The 22730-nt window shown below is 40.5% G+C and overlaps 1 protein-coding gene across 4 annotated transcripts in view; it reads left to right on the top strand.

The window, feature by feature from the left end:
- nbeab (neurobeachin b) overlaps positions 1-20308 on the top strand; it is a 236822-nt gene extending 216514 nt beyond the window's left edge. For 3 of the 4 annotated variants that reach the window (XM_033631025.2, XM_033631024.2, XM_033631022.2), the window contains exons 47-56: positions 2008-2175; positions 7129-7218; positions 8326-8518; positions 9405-9476; positions 9625-9780; positions 10938-11108; positions 13796-13897; positions 14241-14437; positions 15041-15192; positions 18410-20308. In XM_033631025.2, the coding sequence (XP_033486916.1) occupies positions 2008-2175; positions 7129-7218; positions 8326-8518; positions 9405-9476; positions 9625-9780; positions 10938-11108; positions 13796-13897; positions 14241-14437; positions 15041-15192; positions 18410-18500 (1392 nt within the window). In that variant the 3' untranslated portion in view covers positions 18501-20308. The remainder of the gene's footprint in view (positions 1-2007; positions 2176-7128; positions 7219-8325; positions 8519-9404; positions 9477-9624; positions 9781-10937; positions 11109-13795; positions 13898-14240; positions 14438-15040; positions 15193-18409) is intronic. The other variant, XM_033631023.2, reaches the window with a different exon arrangement.
- Positions 20309-22730: the final 2422 nt, after the last annotated feature.

The following is a 22730-nucleotide window of genomic DNA, read 5'->3' as shown; positions in this document are numbered from 1 at the left end:
GAATGGCAGATGTACAAAGAGCAGGACCTTGACACCAGAACCTCAGCTTCATGTCCACACTCCTGTCTTAGGTTTAGGTATCAAAAGCATATTGGTTAAGGTTAGGGAATGTTCATGATTTTGGTGAAATGTAAATAAAAAAGGTCATAAAAAAATAATGCTGTAGTCACTACAATTGGATACTGTATTGCAAGATTGCCTGTTTTGGCGGAAATCAAATGAAATACACTGTCAGTGAACACTTTGCTGATATGTTCGTTATCAACATTTTTGTGATTTGGCAGATGCGTTAATTAGCAATGTTTCCTCAGTATGTTAATAGAAAATGTAATTTGCTTGGCATTATGTTTCTCTCGGCACATATTTGCTGTTACAGTTAGTTGTATGTACACCTAATTTCTAGGAGAGGGACTCAGTCTTTCACATGAAAGAAAGATGATTTTAAAATATCAACATATGAAGAAAAGACAACATGATTTTCAGTTTTACATGTAAATACAAACCTAAATCCTGCTGCATGAAAGTGGTATCTCCAGCAACAGAGCTCAGTAAATTTACAATGTCAGTATAGTGTTGAAAAAAAATCCTCTATGCCTCCACATTTTATTTTAGAGAAATTCCTCCTTAAAACCATAAAAACTTTTATAATATTGGTAGGAAGACATAAGGTTTCATGCATGTTATGTATCCTAAGGTTGGGGGCCACAGTGTTTTTGGACCAGAGGCTCTGGGAACACACTTGACCTTTTCAGCTGGAGTGACAGAGCTGGGCTGGTCTTATAGAGGTGACCTTTCCCCGTGCTCTACCCACGCTGCCTGGTCGAGCTCTATCAGGCTTGTATACCGGCAGAGCTGGGGGTGGAGGGAAGAGGCAGGAGGAGAGGCTGGGAGATGTTACAGGCATGTCTGCATCTCCAAAACCAGGAGAGAGGATGACTGAAAAAAAGGATTACAGTGAATATTTTCTCACTGTTGAAGGATACACGTGTGATTTTGCCTTGCACTGTTACATTCGCAGGCCAGTGTATTCACACGCCCAGAAAATCATAGTCCTCTGCCTCCATTTTTTTTTGTCTTTCTTTTGTTCTGTTCCCGAGCTAGCCCACACTCTTGCTTCCTCTATTATTTCATTTCTGTCAGTGAATCTCTCCCCCTGCCTCCCCCTCTGTCTCACTCTTCCTCTTTTCTCCTTCCCTCCTTCTCTTTCTCCCTCCCTCCCTCTCTCTTCCTCCCACTTCCCATCTTTGCATGTGCCACTTTCAATTGAAGTGATATGCCCTGTGGCAAACTCTGCCTCTGTGTGCTCGAGCAGGCTTTGTTGGTAATGGCTGTTATTCCTGACGCGAGGGGAGGAGTGTAAATTCCTCTAGCAAAGCCTTACACCAGCATGCATGGGAATTATATTGTGGAACAATACATCAAACCCCCACTGCGTGGCTTCCATAGGTATATTTATAATAATTATCTGCCTAAAATCTTCTCCCAAATCTCTCAGTAAAACTCCCACAAGAAATCAAGTCTCCATTCTCACTCTCACAAGTAATTTATCAATGTTGCTCCTGCGGATGGTTTTACAGTAAATTGGATCCCTGTTAGTATTGAACCAATTTCTTTGTCTCCATGCAAAGATAGTTGGTCTGCGTTTTAAGTGGACAGAGAAATGTGATACGGGAGGCTTGTTGAGTTCAGTGATTATATTAAAAAGAGGGGATGCAGCTTCTTTTTATTTTTTCTGTCTTCTATAATATTTATGTGCAGGAAAACAGGTTAAATACTTATCTTTTAGTTAAGTGAATGCAAGTTATTTTCCTTTACAGCACTCTTAGTAAGTTTTGTAATGTTTGATTTGATGTGATGCCCCGGTAGGTCATCTGTGTACAGTGAAGTAGGCTGTGTTTTGTTGTGTTCATTGTTGTGTGAGAGTACAATTTGTGTTGTCTTTTGGCCCATGTGCTGTGTGCTGCTGGTATGCCTCTCGCCTCTAATTGCCCTGTACTCCTCTCACAGGCCCTGGAAAGCGAGTTTGTGTCATGTCAGCTGCATCAGTGGATTGACCTTATTTTCGGCTACAAGCAGCGAGGCCCCGAGGCGGTGCGCGCCCTCAACGTCTTTCACTACCTGACTTACGAGGGCTCTGTCAAGCTGGACAGTATCACTGACCCTTCGCTCAGAGAGGTAAGGCGCACACACACATTACCATGGAGACAAAGCCACTCCCCCCTCTCTCTTATTCACCATAGGTACAACTTCCTGTCTCTATTTGTCCTGGCATGTGTCGGAGCTCCGGGAGCATTCATATCACTCATCTGTCAATCAATTATTGTGTCATGCAGATGCAACCCGTGAGAGAATTTGGCAGGGCAGCTGACTCATCGAGTTTGCTTTGAGATTAGCGTCATTTTGTGATGACCTGAGTTATTAATTTCCTCTCTCTCTCTCAGATAAACAGTAATCGTTTAATATCTGTCCATATTATTCATAGATCCTCTTAACAGCGTGAGTCTGTGCTCTTTTCTTCGTGGTGCTGAATATTCTGTATCCTTCTCTTAATCAGATCAATAAATCTCACCAAGCTCTTTGATCAATCAACAGAGGTCACTCAGTCAATAGTTGAGGGAGTGAATCCTCTTGTTCTTAATGAATTAATTGAATATCTATTAGCTTAGCTGTACTACTCGTGAATAGCTTAATTGCATAGAGGGGAAAGGGGAGCAGAGACTGCAGCAGCTGGCATACATTGTGGTACTTTCCAGTTTGAGCTTGTCTCTCCCTGTGATATCCACCATCTGCTGTCTGCAAAACAAGTCATTTATATACTGTCACTTCCAGGGGCGCCTTTATTTATCAAGTGACCACTATGCAAATCACCTGCAGAAGATTTGGCCGATCTAATTACCAAACCATATTGTGAAAGGGTTGGTTTTCATCATTTTGAGAAAGACCTAGGCGATGCCTTTTTTTATTTTGCATCAGGGTTTTTAGCTGTCTTACTCCCTGCCTACTGTTACCCTGAGAGATGACAGTACTGTTAGTTAGTTGCACATTAGGAAGCCTGCTACTCAGACTCTCTAATTGTGCCCAGTTGATGCAGTCGCTATTGTGACATGTGAATGTATTTGTGCTGGAGAGAGAAATTGGCTCAGCTAATTGCAACTGATGTAATGCTGATATGATGAGCACTAATTAAGACAAGCCTTCATACCTTCAATCATGTTTCTTATCCCAGATGGATTCTTCCTGTCCCTGTAACAAAAACTATAACCTTGTATACTGAAACCCCAAATATAAACCCCAACTTTATCCTGTAAATGCTATTAAAGGGCAACTCCATTTTTTTAATGTTTTTATATCATTCTGTGGCTTTGCAGTGTTGTTCCTGATGTATTGAAATCCAAAATTTAAATTCTTGTCAAAGTATGTATGTTTGGGCTTCAAAATGATATTTTCCTAAGCCCATCAAAAAACTTTTCCCCACAAGACGTGAGGTGAAGTGTGTTTCTGCACAATGTCGTTGCTACATAAAAACCCTTGTCGTCCTGTGGACACCACCTTAGTTTGGTTCTGAAAGCCACACAATAACAAACTGACATTAAAATATAAAATACTTTTGCTTTCCTTGCATATACAAGTTGCAAAGATGATTTACTGGCAATTCCAAAACATATAATTGTAATTTTTCAACAGCCCCCTGTAATCCTGAAAAAAATAGTCTAGAAAATAAAAAAGTTCACATTAATAGTCCAGTATTATAATTCCCCAATTACAGTATTTCCATAGGCTGATCAGATTACAAATTTTTTACCATATTTTGATGCTCTGCTGTTTTAATTTAGGAGGTTACATTAAAAACAAGTTTCCTGCACAACTTATAGTAACATTGTGATATTTTGCAGGTGATTTCCTGCTGTATTTTTCATAATATCATCTGCATTTTTCTTTACCACTCCTCCTATTGAACACAGGTCAGGTCTGCAAGCTGCCTGACTGAGTCAGTGAGGTGGAGCATGGAAAAGTGCCCAACAAATGTCTTGCTAAGACCTGCTGAAATGTGACGATTGACTCCGGGGTATTGATTCATTCTAGGCCTGACAGGTGAAACTGCAGATCTGGCATTAGTCATAACAATTAAGGCATTTGAAATGTCAATAAATTAGAGGTCATGAGAGATAATTTCCGCCCGTGTGTCAGATGGAAATGATGACACTCTCTGACATGCCGCCGGGCCCGGTGAGGGCACGGTGACAGCTCTACTGGGCACACTGCCGGAACAGCAGTCCTTCTGTGTGACGCTCCTCCTGACAGCCTTCTCTTATGGAAAAACATGACAGCAACCCCTTGATTCAGACCCCGCTGTGTCACTCAGAAGTAAACAGACAAATTATTCATCAGTGGGACTCCATTTCTCCTCAGCTGCCACTGCCCCTCCCACCCCCTCTGAAGTGACAAAGACAACAAAGTGTGCTGTGGCTACCCAATGAAGGGTTTGAAGCAGCTGAGCTATATTTAAATTGATTTCACCTTGATATTTTCATGGTGATGGGACACACGTTTAAATGCTTGACCTTCATGATAAGAAACTCCCTTCATATTTATCACATAGAATAGAATTCATTGTGCATTGTCATTGATGGTAACTGCATTAGAGATAATCCCATAATGGTGGACACATTGTTTTAGACATTTCTGCTCCCACGTACAGTAGTGCACATGTCAACTCCTAAGCTGCCACTCTAGAAACACCCTCGGGCTAATTCTTTGTTCGTACTTAAGGATTTAAGTAAATCCAGCTTATCTTAAACAAATTTTCATTGGCATGTAAAGGATGTGCAATGGTGCATCACATGAGAATGTAACATACTCACACAACAATTACATTAATAGTTTGTTTATATGTATTTGCATGGGTCTTGTGGTTTCTGTGCAGCTTTGATCTGTTTTTATAATTGGATTAAACTACTTAAAAGCCAGAAGTACTTAATGGAAGCAATTTGCTTCTGTAATCTACCGAGTCTGTCAAAAGGTGAAAGGTGTAGTGGCTTCATATTTGTAGTTGCCACTGATGATCTCAGGTGTCGTGACTCAGCATGATCCCACGCTGCTTAGCGGGTCACTGCAAGGCCGTGTTTGCATTCTGTCTGACAGAGCTGTTGTGTTGCTGCATTGCATGAGTGCACTGGAGGATGCTGTTGGGGGATCATCCTCCTCGGAGTCTCTCTGTCACCATTTTGGGAACCAGGCAGCAGATAGAGAGAGAGACAGAGCTGCAGCCACTCACCTCTGAAGCCTTTTTTGCTCATGCCAAAATCAGATGCGAACAAAGTCATACAGACAGACATGCAGACACAGTGTGTTATGATGGATGTTTGGTGCTCACCCAAGCAAGACGGTTGTTGCTGGGAGGGGAGATCATCCAGATGGCTTTGGCAATAAGTGTCACTTATCAGCCAAAAAGCAGAGCCTGAAGTGACTTAAACTAATGAACTGCCTGTTAAGTGCTCTCCATCTCAGACTGAGATAGAGATAAGTTTCTGACACACCTCAGAGAGGATTAGTGTTGAAGCACCTGAGAGATATTGACATGTTTTGATCATTTAGTGGAAGAACATGTTCTTGAGTTAACCTTCAACAAGTCAGAACCCCCTCCCCCCAGCACACAAAAACACAAACACATATACACTAATTCCCCCCCCCCCCCCCCCCGCACTCTGGAAACAATTGTCGGGCATCAAGGTTGTCTAAGACTACCAAAACGGGACATTCAGCAGCCCAGTTTCCCTTGTAACAGAATCATCACAAGAAATATGGTGATGTTGTCCACATGGCCTCCTCAGCCTTTTCTGATCTTTGTATCAAATTTCTTTACTTGAACAGACATTGTGATCCTCACCCCAAACCTAACCTTAAATAGCCATAATGTCAGTTGCTTATTACATGATGGACTGCATTGTAAAGAAACACTGACTAGCACTTAATGGTTGCCAAATGTGCTCACCAACTCACATGAAACTTTCACTGCTGTGCGACAGCGTTTAACCGTGTGGACAGCGCCTTTTTTGGTGCTGTGGAAGATAGGAAGTGACTGGGGGGGTTGGAGGGTGGGTTGTGGGGGGGAGGGTGTTAGGGGCGACTGTTTGGCTTGCAGGTGGCCTGTCCTGATTCAGTATCACCTCCAAACTTCCCTTGCCACATCTCCCTCTGTGGCATGTGCTACCCAATAGGTCCTTTTGATTGTGAGTAGTGTGTACAGGCGGAGGAAAATGAGGGCTAGTCACCCAGGCAGTCAGAAGGGCGGGCGAAAGGCTGAGCGATGTATGTTCCATTGTGCACAGTGGCATTGACGGACGTCTACAAGCTCCCCTCTGATGGTGGAAGTGGCTCCAGTCACATCAATCACTCCCACCGTGGAGTGCCCCACTTTCAGTCAAGCTCAGCAGCTCTTACTGCTTGTTTTTTTTTCTCAGTCATTGAAGGCAAAGGAGAAATCTTTTGTCTATTTAAATGGAATTTATTTTCTAATAATAGTACAGGCTTGATTCCTCCAGTATGTTGTTTCTTTTTTTCCTGTACTTAGAGTGCGACTTGTGCTGTTTTTAGTTTTTTTTCCTTCTTAGTCACAAGCATCCAGACTCACAGTATATGCCCCATAAATCATCTTTCATCAAGGTACCCTCTGCCAAATTGCCTTGGTCTGCTTGTGTGATTTTTTGCCTCTGTTTCATTCGTATGTGTGTGCATGGACATGCTTTTCCCTTTTGTTTCAAGCACAATAACATCTAAAAGCAGGCCGGCCTGCTGCAGTCCTAGCTGGATGTCACTCCAGGTTAACGTTTATGCAGTGGGGGCCCCTGCGCCTGGAAATGGGAATGGTTAACTGAAGCATGTTAATAGGAAAAGGCTTGTCTCTTCCATACTAACACTTGGATGACTCTGCAGGCTGAGGGGGGAAGGGGGAGCACCCAGGCGGATTGGGAGTGCTCCCCTTTCCCTTTACCTCCCCCTTTCCTCAGAGGCACGGCTGAGTTAGGATTTGCTTGCATTGTCAAGTAACGCATTGACCCATCACTTTGATGCATATTGATTGTGACAGCCGCTCTCTCTCTCTCCTTCTCCCCTCTCTCTCTCCCGCAGGCCACAGAGGCACAGATCCAGAGCTTTGGACAGACGCCATCTCAGTTGCTTATTGAGCCACATCCTCCACGCAGCTCCGCCATGCACCTGGTGAGAGCAACGAGCATGCTGGGAAAATTCCCTGCACCTCTGGTGGTGGTTTGTGTGAGAGAGGAAATGTGGACCTGTGCAAGCCTGGATGGTGTGGGTTTGCGTGCCTGTGTTTGGAGGTCGGCACAAGATTGAGATAGATGTCCCTTACTTCTATATATTTCCTTCAATCCACCCTTTTATAACGAAAGATAAATATTTCAGAAGGCTTACCTCATGTAGGTCATAGACCTGCAATATAACAACAAATTTTGTCTGCACTGTTTATAGCTGTACTGCCTACTAGCAGTGTGGTGTAAAGGGAAGAGTGCTCCCTACTGGCCTAGTAGCTCCCTTCTTTTTGTTGTAAGCTGCTCTTCCCTGCCTAATCCATGTAATAGCCGGCCTAGCCCTCATTATCCCCACATGGCTCTCTCTGTTTCTCTCCCCCTTCAAGAAACTTTGTAAGGCAGATCCCTTTGAGATTTTTTTTAGTTCAATTTTCTACTTTTGTAACAGATGTGAATGTTTTCATCCACTTCTGTCAAAAAGTTCTAAAATTAGGGACGAGATGAGAGCTGAAACTGGTTCAAAAGTCAGAGTATTGTCAAGATCACTATCTCCTGCATCACTTTTACTCCTGCTACACATGTAGTTTAACTCAGGGTTGTAGAGGTTGAGCTGAATTTTACAGTGGTGAAATAAGCACATCTTCAAAAACTCATGCAGTCTCTTTTAATGCTTCTTCTTTGTGGACTAAATTCAGTCTCTCTGATGCATGTGTATCATGTATGCACCATCTCATGTATACAGCCTACTCCATCCCAGTTTTCCATGTCTTACCCTTGTCTGACCAGTCCCTTGTCTGACTGCACTGTCCGGAGGGGGCAGTGCATGAAGCTCTCCTGTGTCTGAACCTAGTTTTTCCTCCAACCTCCACACTAACTACCTCTTTCCATTCTTTTTCTCCCATCTTTACATCCCTCTTCTTTTCATCTTCTCCATACCCTGCCTTCCCACTCTGTCCCCTTCCTGTCCTTGCTCCTCTTTCCTTGTATTCCCCCTCCCCTCTTACCATCACATCCCTCCATCCTTTACACTCCGTCTTTTCTCTCTTCTACTCAACAGTGTTTCCTTCCACAGAGTCCTCTCATGTTCAAGGATCAGATGCAGCAGGATGTCATCATGGTGTTGAAGTTTCCATCCAATTCACCAGTAACACATGTGGCCGCCAACACCCTGCCCCATCTTACCATACCTGCTGTGGTCACCGTCACCTGCAGCCGCGTATTTGCCGTCAACCGATGGCACAACACTGTTGGTGAATAGAGCTCAACACACACACGGCAGATGATGTGTTCCAACATGCACATGAACACGTAAAAAAAAAAGAATGTGCCGCACCACATGTGATACCTACCACAGCAGTGGCCCTGTAAAATCACTTCATCACCGTCACACACAAACCTGCCCACCACTCATAATAGAGCTGTAGCCAGCTGGCTATGTGAGAGGCTAGCACCTCCTAGGTAAGCTGACCATGAGTGTTTCCACATGTTCCTTCTCAGACATGTGTGAACAACATTACCCACAGAGCCCCTCCCTGAGAATCAGCCTCACCTCAGGGTCAGAGGGCCAAAGCAATGGTTACTAGGAAATTAGGCCGCAACTGCACCACATTCTCCTCACACGTCCCCATCTGTCACCATAGAGACACACTGAGCTTAGGACCAAAGAGTCCGCACTGTGTGGCTGCTCTGGCTGCTCCCACACTAATGAACACAGCTGCAGCACCCTTGCCATCCTGTCGGAGAGGAGGGAAATGTGGTTTGGCTTTTCAGAATAATGATGATAATAGGGTCTCCATATTTTCAGGCATGTTGCTGTTTCAAAACTGGCTCCAGATACAGATTGCATGGATAAAATGTCTCCATTCTGTTTGACACTTCTAAAAAAAAGCCCAGTAAGACAGATGGAAATCTTTCTGATGGACATGATGGAGGTGTGTGTGTGTGTGTGTGTGTGTGTGTGTGTATGTGTGTGTGTGTATGTATGTATGTGTGTGTGTGTATGTGTGTGTGTGTGTGTGTGTGTGTGTGTGTGTGTGTGTGTGTGCGCGCGCGCGTGCGTGTGTAAGAATGTACATGTGCAGAGGTGAGAAATAGCCTCAGTGATTAATTTCCTCATGTATCCCTGCCTGAATCCAGGTCTCCGAGGAGCACCAGGCTACTCTCTTGAGCAGGCCCATCACCTGCCTATTGAGATGGATTCTCTGGTTGGTGAGTAAACTACCTGGTTTTGAATAGAAAATACAGCATCAAAAAAACAGGATCACTGGCTTTATATCTGTTTCAGCTGTAAGGGTCTTAATTAATAACTTTAACACCTCAGGCAATGACATGTTTGTCCTTTTTTTCCTCCTCACAGCCAACAATACTGGTAGCAACAAGCGTCAGATCACAGACCTAGTGGACCAGAGCATCCAAATCACCACACACTGTTTCGTGGTGACAGCTGACAACCGCTACATACTGGTGTGTGGCTTCTGGGACAAGAGCTTCCGTGTGTACTCCTCCGAGACAGGTAGGTTACAGTGTAAACTCTATTTCCTATAGAGGTGTGCACTGATGTGTGGAGGACTGAACGCTATGATGGGAAGAATACAGTATTGTTGCTGCTCTCTCCTGACAAGCCTTGTAGAAGACTGGATGATTATACTGTAATACACTGGAACTAAATGATAAGTAAAAAGTTCTTTCTGCTAATTTCCTTACCATTGATAATGATTCAGTGGGAGCAAGATGATAATATAGACAACATACATTTTTAATCATATTAATGATTTTCACTGCAGCTTGACAAGTAGCATTTAACTAATTGGTTCCAAACTTGGGAGTTGTGACAACCTCAGGGGATTTAGATGAATCTGAGGGATCACAAGAGGATTGAAAGGATAAGAAAAAAATCTTTTGTTTATTTTTCTTCAGTTTTTCTTTTCTCTTATGAAATACTTGATATTTTCACTTTTCCCAGGCCCTAAAAATCCTTCAAGTGTTAGAAACAAAGACAGACAAATTACTTTTGTGGGTTGAACTGCTCAACTCTGTCCACACCAAAGCCATAATCTGTGATGAGGGGGCACAAGCAGACATTATTTCCTTTTAAGAGGTCACAAGCCAAACAGACTGGATACCACTGATTTAACTACATTGGAAACATTATTCTGCTATTTAGCACAACACTCCCTTAAAGATATACTTTGCAGGATTTTCCTAAAAAGCAATGTTTAGACTCATACAAAAGTAATCTCTCTCAGTCATCACTGATAACCCACTGGAAGTGTTTAGCGGTGTATTTATCTGCAGAGTCCCTGCCCTCTGTCTGTATTTTCTTTTTTCCTCTTGTTTTGTGTTGTTAAGGACATTCCTGGACACAGTGTGCAGGTTAGGTCAAGACTTTATAAAAACATAGCAACAAGATGCCAGTCAGTAAGCAGCATGCATACCAGAGGAAGCTGTGAAAATCGTGGAAACAGCACCAAAAAAAAAGTGCAAATACAGCGAATGACAGTGAATTTAGGGTTGCCTTTCACTTCTGCTGGCAATACCATTTACAAACAGTAACCAACAATTCCTATAACTCCAGTTTGAAAACACAGCCAGAAGTAGTTTTTCCATGTTGCATTTCAGGAACTTCCAACTAGCAAACACCGAAAACATGTTTGTACATATTTTCTTTAGGCAAGCTGACCCAGATAGTTTTTGGCCACTGGGATGTGGTGACATGTCTGGCCAGATCAGAGTCTTACATTGGAGGGGACTGCTACATCGTCTCTGGGTCCAGGGATGCTACACTTCTGCTGTGGTATTGGAGTGGACGACACCATATTATCGGCGACAACCCCAATAACAGTGAGTTAGAGCATGCATGTGCCATGCTCACAGATGCACTCAGAGAATACAGTAGCATTGTCTTCTGAATAAAGTTACAAGGATCTTTTCACTGTGCTTAGTATTTCACCTATGGAATTCACTCCTTTGTTGTTAAGTTAAAGCCTGCATGAGTTCATTGTTAGTATTTTCAAAAAGTTAGATAGGAAGCAAGAGCCTTTGATCAACACTGGAAGAAAAGGCATTCTACCCTAGAAATCAAATAATGCGGAGAGACAGGGAGAGGATAATTTATCTGCACTGTAGCTGTGATATATTAGTGTGATTTATTGCATTGAGCTGTGCTGCTTTCAAGTAGAGGACTCCAGATGTCTTGGCATTCAAAATGGTAGACCCCAGTGTGTGATTTCTGCTGCTCAGTTCATTTAGTTGCTCATTCACACTGATTGTCTGTGTTCAAAACAATCCATCAGGGTAGGGAAACAGACATTACAGTACTGTACAAGCAAAGACCGCCATATATGGCGTGGATTTGAAAAACTGAAGATAAGGAAGACAGTGTTTTTATTTTATTTTATTTCTGGTTGACAATACAATGTGTGTGTGTGCTAGAAGATCTTGTGTTTCCAATTGTCACAGATTCTAGGAGCTCCGGATTAGTTGCGAGTGTTCTCTAATTAACTTCACTGAGGCTCCGACAGTTAATTAAGAATTTCAGCTTGGTTGCCTCCAATTAGCAAGGGGCAATAGCACTTGTGTTACTGCAGCAGGAAAACAGTATTCCCTTGATATTCACACCACTACTGCTTACAATGCATCCTCAATGGACAAAAGGGAAGGAAACTGCATAGCTCATCTCAAGAAACAAAAGACAGGATATGTTTCCACTCAATCAAATCACTTCCAGTCTCTTATCAATATCTTGTCAATATATCATGATGTCAGAAAAGCTGTGGAGACCGCAGATAATAATCTAGCTTGGTTCAAGAATGCAGAGCACAAAAGTTGTGGGAACCTGGAGTTTGTTTGTGAAGGAGCAGGAGCAGCGTAGAGAAAAATCACCCAGAATCAGCTAAAAACTTTACATACTGTATGTTTGACACAGCATAATACAAATCCCTACAGCCAGTCAGTGTCACTCTCGTTCAGATATACATGGCAGGCATTTGCAAGAATCCTCAGGGATAAACCACTATGACTCGTTCATATCTTCACACAAAGCACTGAACTTAATGTCATATACCATACAGAGCACCAAAGTCCTCTTTATTCCCATACTTATTTGCTTATTCATTGAATGATCTTTTCCACGAGTCTCATTCTTGTGATTTCATGCCCATTATATTTTTTTATATGCTGGTTGAAGGTTGTGTGAATATGAAGAAGCAGCCCTCCGGATCACTGCCTCCTCATACCACAGATGTGGAGTGCCAAAGAAATTGATTTCACCCGCGCCCCAAAAGGCTGCATGTGTCTTAAATGTGTAATAATTAAAATAACTTCCAGCTCAATCATGGCCCTGCCTCTCAGACTTGGCCCATCACACTGGTGCAAAGGGATATTTGCAACGGGTAATTGTGGTGGCTGACTTCGGCTTGTCCCAAGGGCTAGCAGAGGATGGGGGGTACACAGTGCAGGCTGATTGAATCTTTTGTCGGGTAGGTGAGCTGCACAAGGTCCCTTTTTCCCCCTGGAGGCTTTTTCTGACACTTGTCCTATTCAGCTTCCCTCAGCAGTGGGTGCTGGGACTGACAGCGCTGCTCAGGTCCTGGTCTCTAAGGGACTGTGCTGCATCGATCACAGTCCAGCTCACTGACTGGACCGCTACAGCTGCAGAGGCGATATGCCGAGCTAGAGGAGGAGATGATGGGGGAGGAGGAGGGCTGTCTGACACATGTCCACATCATCTATCAGGACGTTACTGTCATCTAGGTGGATAGAGAAAGTTTCACTGAATTGGCTGAACTTTGAGTCACGTGTGGACACTAACAGTCACATACTTTATATGCAGTGGTGTTAGTTTGGCATTAGTTTCCCATCACTAGTGGCAAACAGATTCCAGTGTGATTATTTTATATTTAAAAAAGATTAAAAAAGGAACAAGAACAAATTAACATAAAATAGTTTTTTAAATTAAAATAGAACCTTTTTTTTCCAGTCGACCCAGAATTTCAATCTACCCCCTCTTAACCCTTCCTATGTGGTTTAACACTAAATGAGGACAGTTTATCTGCTTTTCATTGGCTGCATTTGGATTGCATTTCTTTGTTGTTAAACACAGGTCATTTCCACTGATTTCATTATTTTAGTGATGGATTCAATGGGTTAAATTCTGTAGAAAACAGCAGTATTTAGGGGCATGAGGGTTTATTCAGTATTGGTGATCAGTGCATTTCAGAAAGAGACCAGGGATCAGCTCAGGGTGCCATGAAACTCCCTCACTAACCTCTCCCCTGGCCATCATCAATCATGTGACACACCGGATGAGATCAAGTGGCTCAGCTGCCATCAGTGGGCATCTCTGCATTTACATGACAATTCAAAGGGACCTCCCTGCGAGCAGATGTGTGTCACAATCACTGTGCTTGTGTTATTTGATTTTATTGCCTGATGAAGGTTGTTGACCGTTGCACAGATAACACAGACAATAGATTTAATCAATTAAATCAAGTAAATTGTGTTACGATATTGTGTGCATCATTTTTTAGGTGACTACCCAGCACCACGAGCCGTTTTGACGGGTCATGATCAGGAAGTTGTGTGTGTGTCAGTCTGTGCTGAGCTGGGACTGGTCATCAGTGGAGCCAAAGGTCAGTGTACTTTTCTGTCTACCGTCAATGTCATTATCATCAGAAAGGAAAGAGGAAGTCGGGGACACTCGTGCTTTGACCTGATGTATTGGCTTATATACTGTAGGTTACCAATCTAAAACCAGCCCACATAGATATACAGGTATTTATTTCACTGACTACACTCTAGACATGCATGTGTACTCAGCTGAACATCATGCATATGCAACACAGAAAATATCCGGATCAGGAATTTCTCACTGTGCACACTGTAGGACTGTAGACATTATAAAGACAGAATAATAGATGTTTCATAGGAGCAAAGTTTTTTAGACACTTATCTGTGTGTATTTTGGTTCGGCAGAGGGTCCATGTCTGGTCCACACCATCACAGGCGACCTGCTGCGGGCTCTGGAGGGGCCAGACCACTATCAGTGCCCACGGCTCATCTCAGTGTCCAGTGAGGGCCACTGCATTATCTACTACGAGAGGGGCCACTTCTGCAACTTCAGCATTAATGGAAAACTTCTGGCACAGATGGAGGTCAATGATTCCAGCAGGGTAAGCTGACTTTTTTGACACCAGTATAATCCAATAGAGATGTGGATGTATCTTTGTCCATCTGCAGTCTTAGACACTCAACAATTGAAATAGTGGGCAGCTACAAAAATGTAAGTACAGATGCTTTGACTCAAATACTCATTTTGCAAAAATACTGCACATCCAGCAATTGTTTGATGTTCTCAGTGTGGATAAGATGGTGGTAATGTGCAACAGGATGTTTATTGATGGTTTTCAGAAAAGGTAGCCCAATAAAAAAAAAGTTTACAGTGTTGTCAGCAAGGGATTCAGTGAACAGAGTGATCTGACTGGTATAGTATGTTTGTGGATCAAATACTTTACATGACCTGGATCATAGTATACAATCCATAACAGGACTAAGAAGTTGTCCCTGTCAGTTTTTGAAATGCAAACATTATCAATACAGACATCATTGTTTAAATATTATTAATTTTAATACAATAACATATCTCAAATTTGTACAAAAGTTAAGTGCACAATGTTGCTGCATGCCATTCTCATACTGTACTTCCACAATCACAGATGTTGGTGGAGGAGGTAGTTGGAAGTGACATAATGTACTCCTGTCTATCCCTACTGTAGGCCATTCTCCTGAGCAGTGATGGTCACAACCTGGTCACAGGTGGAGATAATGGTGTGGTGGAGGTGTGGCAGGCCTGCGACTTCAAACAGCTCTACATCTACCCTGGCTGTGATGCTGGCATCCGAGCAATGGACCTGTCACACGATCAAAGGTCAGCTCGTGCAGTTGTATGGTAGCAGTTTTTCCTCACAGAGAGGAGATGATGTGTACAGAAAGCCATCTTGATGAATTGTCTCTCACTCATCATATACAGCATAGTTTATCAAAGTGCAGCTGCACTGACCAATGGCGACCCTCAGAAACATTTTGCACAGGCCCCTGAACATTACGTTTTAATCATCCACTGTCCATTTCGATACTTTCACTTTCAATAGCTTACATTTAATACACTGTGCAGCTACTGCGTCAAACTGCACTCATCTCGCAATTGTCTGTCAGGTTAGGAATACAAACTTGAAGACAGCCACTGGTTGTATGGCAAGTAGTGGCACCTTGCAAGGGTCTCTGGTATAACATTCTGTCATGAGTGCTAGTGCTGTTAGGTAAAGTAGCGATTTTGGGTGACAACTTGGTAATTTAATGTTGGTGGGAGATGGAAAATATTTTGTTGTGCCCACTTTTTCTGTGTGCTCCTCATTTATTTGCTGGCTCCATAAATTGGCACTCAGTCATCAAAACTTTGAGAACTTATGGTAAACTACATCATAGTGTTGTCTGCCATAACAATTTCATAAACTGTAAGAAAAAATGTCATAGTATAGTATGCAATATGAAAGGTAATTGTATCGATATACATTAGGTCAAAGAAAGGTCAAAGTGTAGTGTGCCATTAAAAAAAAAATCATAAAAAGGTCAAGGTATAGTATGCCACATTAAAAAAAAAAATCATAATTTCATAGTATAGTATGCCATTAAAAAAAAAGTCAAAGTGTAGTATGCCATTAAAACCCATAAAAAAGGTCAGTGTATAGTATGTCCCAAAAACACGTCATTGTGTAGTGTCATAAAAAAAAAAACATTGTCAGTGTATAGTATGCCATAAAAAGGGTCATAGTATAGTATGCCAAAAAAGATTATAAAGAGGTCATACTGTGTCATAAAAAACAACATAAAAAGGTCATGGTATGCTATATAATAGTCACAAATGAAGGTCATTATATAGTATGACATTAAGAAAAAAAAATAAAGCCAGTTTCGTATGCCATATGAAAAAAAAATCATAGTCTCGTATGCCATAAAAAAATCATAAAAAAGGTCATAGTATAGTGTGCCATAAAAAAGGTCACAGTATAGTATAAAAAAGGACCATAAAAAGGTCGTGGTATAGTGTACAGTAAAAATGTCATAAAAAATGTCATAGTATCCCATGAAGAAAAATAATAAAAATGTCATGGTATAGTATGCCGTAAAACATCATAAAAAATGTCACAGTATCGTATGCCACGAAAAATACAAAAAGGTCATAGAACAGTATACCAAAAGAATGTCACAAAAACTAATAAAAATGCAGAAAATGTCATGGTACAGTGTTCCATAAAAATGCTATAGTATGTCACAAAAAGATTATAGAAAAAATCATAGTATAGTTTGCTATCAAAAAGTACCATACCATAGTATACCACAAAAGATACTGTATTATGCCATAGAAATGCCATTAAAAATGTAAGAAAAAGTCATAGTAAAATACGCACTTAAAAAAATCATAAAAAGTCAAAAAGTTCATAGTATAGTATGCCTTAAAAAAGTCATGCAAGTGTTTTTATTACATGGTATGTCATAAAAGTCATGAAGATTTCACAGTATACTGTAGTATGCCAGGTAAATCCAGGAAATAGACATTATACCATATTGATTTTCCTTAATAACTCTATACCAGTCACAAAGAAAAGCTGACAAAAATATTTTAAACTGTGAAGTAAGCGAACGGCAAGTCATATCCAAAGATTTGTATATTTTAGTGCATGATAAGAAAAAGACTGTGCTTGATGTTGGCTGTTTGGCTTCACAGAATTATTGCGTGGGCTTGTTTATGTGCTTGTGTTGTATGTGTGACTGCGTGGGCTCACTTGCATGAATGTATGTGTGTGTGCACACAATGTTCCCGCTTCTTAAGTACTGTACTGTCTGTGTATACATGTCACTGTCCATTTCAGTTAGTGGAATATTCACCATCCATTTCCTTTAAATAGAACCTACAGTTGCCATAGAGACAAAAATTATAGGGGTATCTTCTGCGAATGCACTTATTTTGGATAAACAAACAACAGTGAACGTACAAACATGCTGCACAAGTCTATTGGCAGGTCAGTGGCATGTTTTTCCGTAACATTTGCATTCTGCAAGATTTGTTAGGAGTTGTATAATGGGTGCTTGGATGGCGGTGCAAAGGCGGCAGTGTTTGCTCTGGGGCTATAAGCCTGACGTCATCATGTGACCCTGGCAGTCAAGAGAGGTTAGAGAGTGTGAACATTCAAGCTGCACTTCACAGCCACAGGCCAAATCCCCCTCAGCACTTACAGTCAGGCCCAAAACAGAGACCTGGTTCTTAAGCAAATTAACTCTGCATTATCGTGACTGACTGCACAACCTGTTAAGGTACGCAGAGGATGGGAAGAGATAGAGGATGAATTTGTTGACAGATTTTAATTTAGTTTTAATGTAAACAAAACATCTCATGGCCACATCACATCAGGAACTACACATACTGAAATTAAGTACTGCATGCTATTCTTAATGTTTCATTCAACACCCCTTAAATCAGTTAAAATATTTTAAGATCCCTTTGATTTAGTTACAGTCTCTCTCCTCAGTCAATTAACATAAGGTAACACAAGTGCGTCTGGCTCCACAACTCCCTTTACAGAGAGCCATTCTGCTGCAACTCTGTTCATTGTGCTTAAGCATTTAAACCCTCGGGGTGTAGCAGTATAAGACGACCCTGTGAAATCAGCTGCTTTTCCTACATACCAGCCAGCCGTAGACACAAGGGCAAAAGGGTTGCAGCAGATACTACAACTCAATGGTCTACTTCAGCTGTCAGAGGAACCCTGTAATTTACCATCACAGCCCCTGATGACCTCCTGTGCCTGTTTCATTCACCACTATGGGTATATTAACAAACTGTTCATATGCATGGAAATAATCTATATCAACAAACACATTTGAACAAAAGTTGGTTTCTTCCATATATAAACACACCTTTGAAATAAGAATAAATTATAAATAAATCATGAAAGGACCAAAATGTAAAAATTAAATGTGTAGTTTTGTGTTTTTCCATTTTCCTACATTTTACAAATTTTATAATCTGTCTCCAAACATTAAGTCTTAATGTTACTTTTTTATTGTTTTGTTTTTTTGCTCTTCAGGACTTTGATCACGGGCATGGCCTCTGGCAGTATTGTGGCATTTAACATCGATTTCAACCGGTGGCACTACGAACATCAAAACAGGTACTGAGGAGAGACAGATGAACGTAGCAGGAGGCAAGTGTGCAGGGTTAAGAGAAACACCTACCAACCAGTGACCCAGCTGTGCTGTAGAAGATCCACAGGGCATGGAGGAGATCCAGTGGGCTGGAGAACATCACCATGGTGACACTAATAAAGAATGAGGTGTGCTTACATGTGTTCATCTGGACTCTAAGGCAAACGTGTTGCTATGTGTGCGCTGCTGAACAATGAATGCATTTTCTGTCATTTTTTTTAAGTCTTACCCAAGCACCAGCTGATGCATTCCCTGACTGAGTCAAGCAGGTCTGTTGTTCTGGGCAAGGACAGACTGAGATCAACTTAAGTTAAAACAATTCTACGGTTAATAAAACGTACTTAATGTTAGCTTTTGAGTTCCTGTTTCAAACTGTGAAAATGAAAAACAAAACTGAATCCTCTGTTAGGAACATTTATACAACATTTGTATGGCAGATACATATCTCACTTGGAACACTTTTCTAGAAAAAGTTAAGCTGTACTGTAAATATGGACAATGTAAAGTGTTTCTTCCCTGTAAAGGCTGAGATTAAAGATCTAAATGCTGTTAGACTAGCCACCATGTTACCAACATTTCCATCATGCAAGCCATGTATAAATGTTCAAAATGTCTTCATTGGACTTCAGATATTAGTTGGTTAGTAATACATGTATACGACCATTGTTTGCTCATTGTTATTGACAGTGGTCAAATGTATGTGTATGTGAAAAGACAAAATGTTCATTGTTAATTTGTTGTGTTTAATTGTCTATATGGAAGAAAAGTGAAATTCAGTGTGAGCTTAGTCCTTCGTGAAAATATTTGTTTTTGATCATGATGTCAGCAGAAAGGATAATAAATTGTGATATTTCCATATTTACTTTAAATTGACAACTATTTTGTTTATTAAAAGCAATGAATTAAAATTATTTATTGTAAGATCTTAAAATAATTCAAGTGGGGCATGAAACAACGGTTTATCGATTTTATTTGTTTTTATGGTTTTGACTTCTTTCATCAACATATCCAAAGGATTAGATGCCAGATTTGTTGGGTAGTATCTCATGACTGTTAAGGTGTTCCTGGTAAAGGCGTAAGACATAACAGACTTGTGCATCTCAGTTTTTCAGTTTGCATACCCTTGCAAATATGTTTGCTTGTCCATTTTAAATCTGTGTATTCATGAACACCAGTCCAAGCTGCAACACTATCCATTGGTAAGCAATATTATGACTTGGTCGCTATAAAGGTCTGACACAGCTGTGTGACAAAAAATTATATAATGTCAACCAAGATAGCACTCCAAAAATGACTGTAGCCTATTTTTGGTGATATGAGAGCCCGCATTTAATTGCAGAAAATGAGATGTCTGTTGCTGTGAGCTGACAATTTAAAATGAGCAAAAATATGCAAATAGATTGAGGTTGCATTCTGATTTTCTGGTGGTGCTACAAGACACCACCCTACCCAAAGCTAATGTTTTGCATGCTAAGAGCTACTGAGGGCATTAGGTTTACTTTGCTTTCCTGTGAAATCACTTTCATTATTGTGAATTTAAATTTGACACAAAAAATAATTTTGTTAATATGTCGGAATTAAGCAGTGCATTTTGATTTCATGCAATATATTTGAAGATATGTTATGATTTATATATTTTAGTTATATCGCCAGTTGTTTCTGCATACGTTTTGGGAAGAGGCAGGATATGTTTGGAAGGTTATGTGATTATATTAAAATTAATATCTGTAAATTCAGCTGCTTTCATTATTTTTGTTGTTTTTAATAAAACTGAATAAAAATACCAGTGTCACAAGAGTATTTCTTTTTGAGTTTTTACTTCTGTATGTGAGTAGATTGCCTTCAGTTCAATTATGCGTGCATTAATGCAATCTCACAATAAAGTCTCTACAACAAGTGCTCAGTAAATGCATGCAATAAAGGAGCAACTGAAGGTGGAATTTTATTTAAAACGTAAGCTTGAGGTGTTGGATTATACTGCCACCTGCTGTCTCAATTTGTTGCTGCAGGTTTAGTGGATCCACTTCAAGCTGTTTTGCAAAAATAGTTACACTGACTCACAAATTAATTAAATCCTTTTTATTCCCAGGTTTGGTTTCTTCGCAGAGTACATTTTCAGAAGTATGCTTTTTAACCATAGCAATAGATTTTTTTTCTCATGAATTGGAAAGAAGGGTATTACTGATTTTTGTTCTCATTTAAATTGTTGTATAACATCCTACATTAATGGAATATGGATGACTATAATACAGCATTCACATTCTCCATCTGCTTCCACCTAATACTGACATTCCCAGTTGTCTTGCCATTTTATCATATCATATATGAACATTATCTGTTTTTCAGATGATGAAAATTGAGTCTTGAAAGCACATTCCCAAAAAGTCACTATCACAACTTTCTTCCCCTGTGCTTTTTGGTTCACTCCCTTCTGGTCAAAAACTTAAAAGCCCTTGTACAACAAAGTCTGTGGTGTTACATTACATTTGTTAAAATACGTATATACAAGTTTTAACTTAGCTGTGGTATGACTATAGTCCGCCTTAACTGAACTGCATTCACCAAGACAGCACGTACAGTGACAACAGAAATGATTTCATATCTGACAGGCGTATATATTAAACAGCAGAAGACCAGAACAATTGATTTAGGATGCATATTAGCAAACATGCAGGCTACAGTCTCTGATCAAGGTGAAGAGGACATTCACATCTATGAATATATGGTATCTGGTGAACCAATGCATGAAGTAGTCAGAGAACATACAGTACATACAGTCTAGTGAGCCAGACTTCTTCGTCATGTTGTTTGATCTGATTATTAAAAAAGTCCAGCAAAACTACTGACTGAATAAAGAAATATTAAAATAATGGATTTTCCTGGAAGCACTGTTGTGTTTACCAACATTTAACTCATTTCTTATTTCAGTGTGTGAAAAAAATCCATGTTGCACAAGCGTAAACTGCCCTCGTCTGACAGATAAGTGGGTCAGATGACTGCCAATAATACCAGCAACAGATCCATTCTCACTCATTCCAGCATTTCGAAGGACAAATTTGATACTGTGCTCATTGGGCAATACACCTAATTGCACTTAAATCCATATGTGCCAAGGCAAGGCTTTAAACATGCACTTACTACCAACTACACAGCATTGACATTCATCTGTATCACCAATGAATTACAACCACTCTCACAGACATGGAACAAGTTTCAATAATCATCCTCAAACACTCAGGTGAGCTGGACCATCAATAGGCAAATATTAGTGCCTTCAATTCTTCTGTTTGTCCATCACAAAAAATCTGTTCAGTACACATAATGCTCGTGGTATGACATAGCAGCATGTTTCTTTCCAGTTTCTTAAGTCCTCTTAAACAGTGTGTCTGAGGTTTATGCACCAGAATCTTACCACAGCACCACAATCTAGCACAATGTAATCTAGATGTCATACAGCACAGCAATAAGTTGACTATCACTGTTGTACTGAGTTATTGTTAAGCAAGCATTTGTGTTTAAATCAGAATGAAAGTGATATGTACTGTCATATCACTAAATTAAATGACTAAAGTCATGGTTCAATGTTTTGCATTTACACTTCACATTATAAAGTGCTTCATGTGCAGTGTTGGGAAAGTTATTTTTGAAATGTAATAGGTTACAGATTACTAATTACCCTGTTAAAAATGTAAGATGCAACTTTTTTCACTACTTCAAAGTAATGTAACTTATTACATTTGATTTGACTTTCTAACAAATGTTTTAAACTAAGCAATAAAGTGGAAAAATCCTAAAACACAAGTGCATAAGTGTTGCACTCAAATTTGTCCCAACGACTTTGCTGACCCACGCTGTGCAGAAACACATCAAAAGAAGGTACTGCAAAGCAACAGAATGACTGCTATGTTCTACAATGTAAGCTTTTTACCGAATTGGCTACATTTGACTATCAACATTTTGATTAGTAACTGTAATGTAATAACTTTTTTTTCTTAGTAACTATAACAAATTACAATTACATTTATTTTGTAATTAATTACTTAACTTCATTACATGTAACTACAGTAGATGCTCCCCAACACTGCTCATGAGGCAGGTTACCCTGTAGTATACAATACAAACCAGTAGAGGGCTCTAGAGTACTACAATGAACCAGTGCTCGCTGTGTAGAAACAAGGCTTTAACAGTTTGTGGCTTCTTTGA

Source organism: Epinephelus lanceolatus, chromosome 4, assembly GCF_041903045.1.
Source record: "Epinephelus lanceolatus isolate andai-2023 chromosome 4, ASM4190304v1, whole genome shotgun sequence".
Taxonomy (NCBI): domain Eukaryota; kingdom Metazoa; phylum Chordata; class Actinopteri; order Perciformes; family Serranidae; genus Epinephelus; species Epinephelus lanceolatus.
This window is presented reverse-complemented; position numbering and strand designations above follow the sequence as displayed.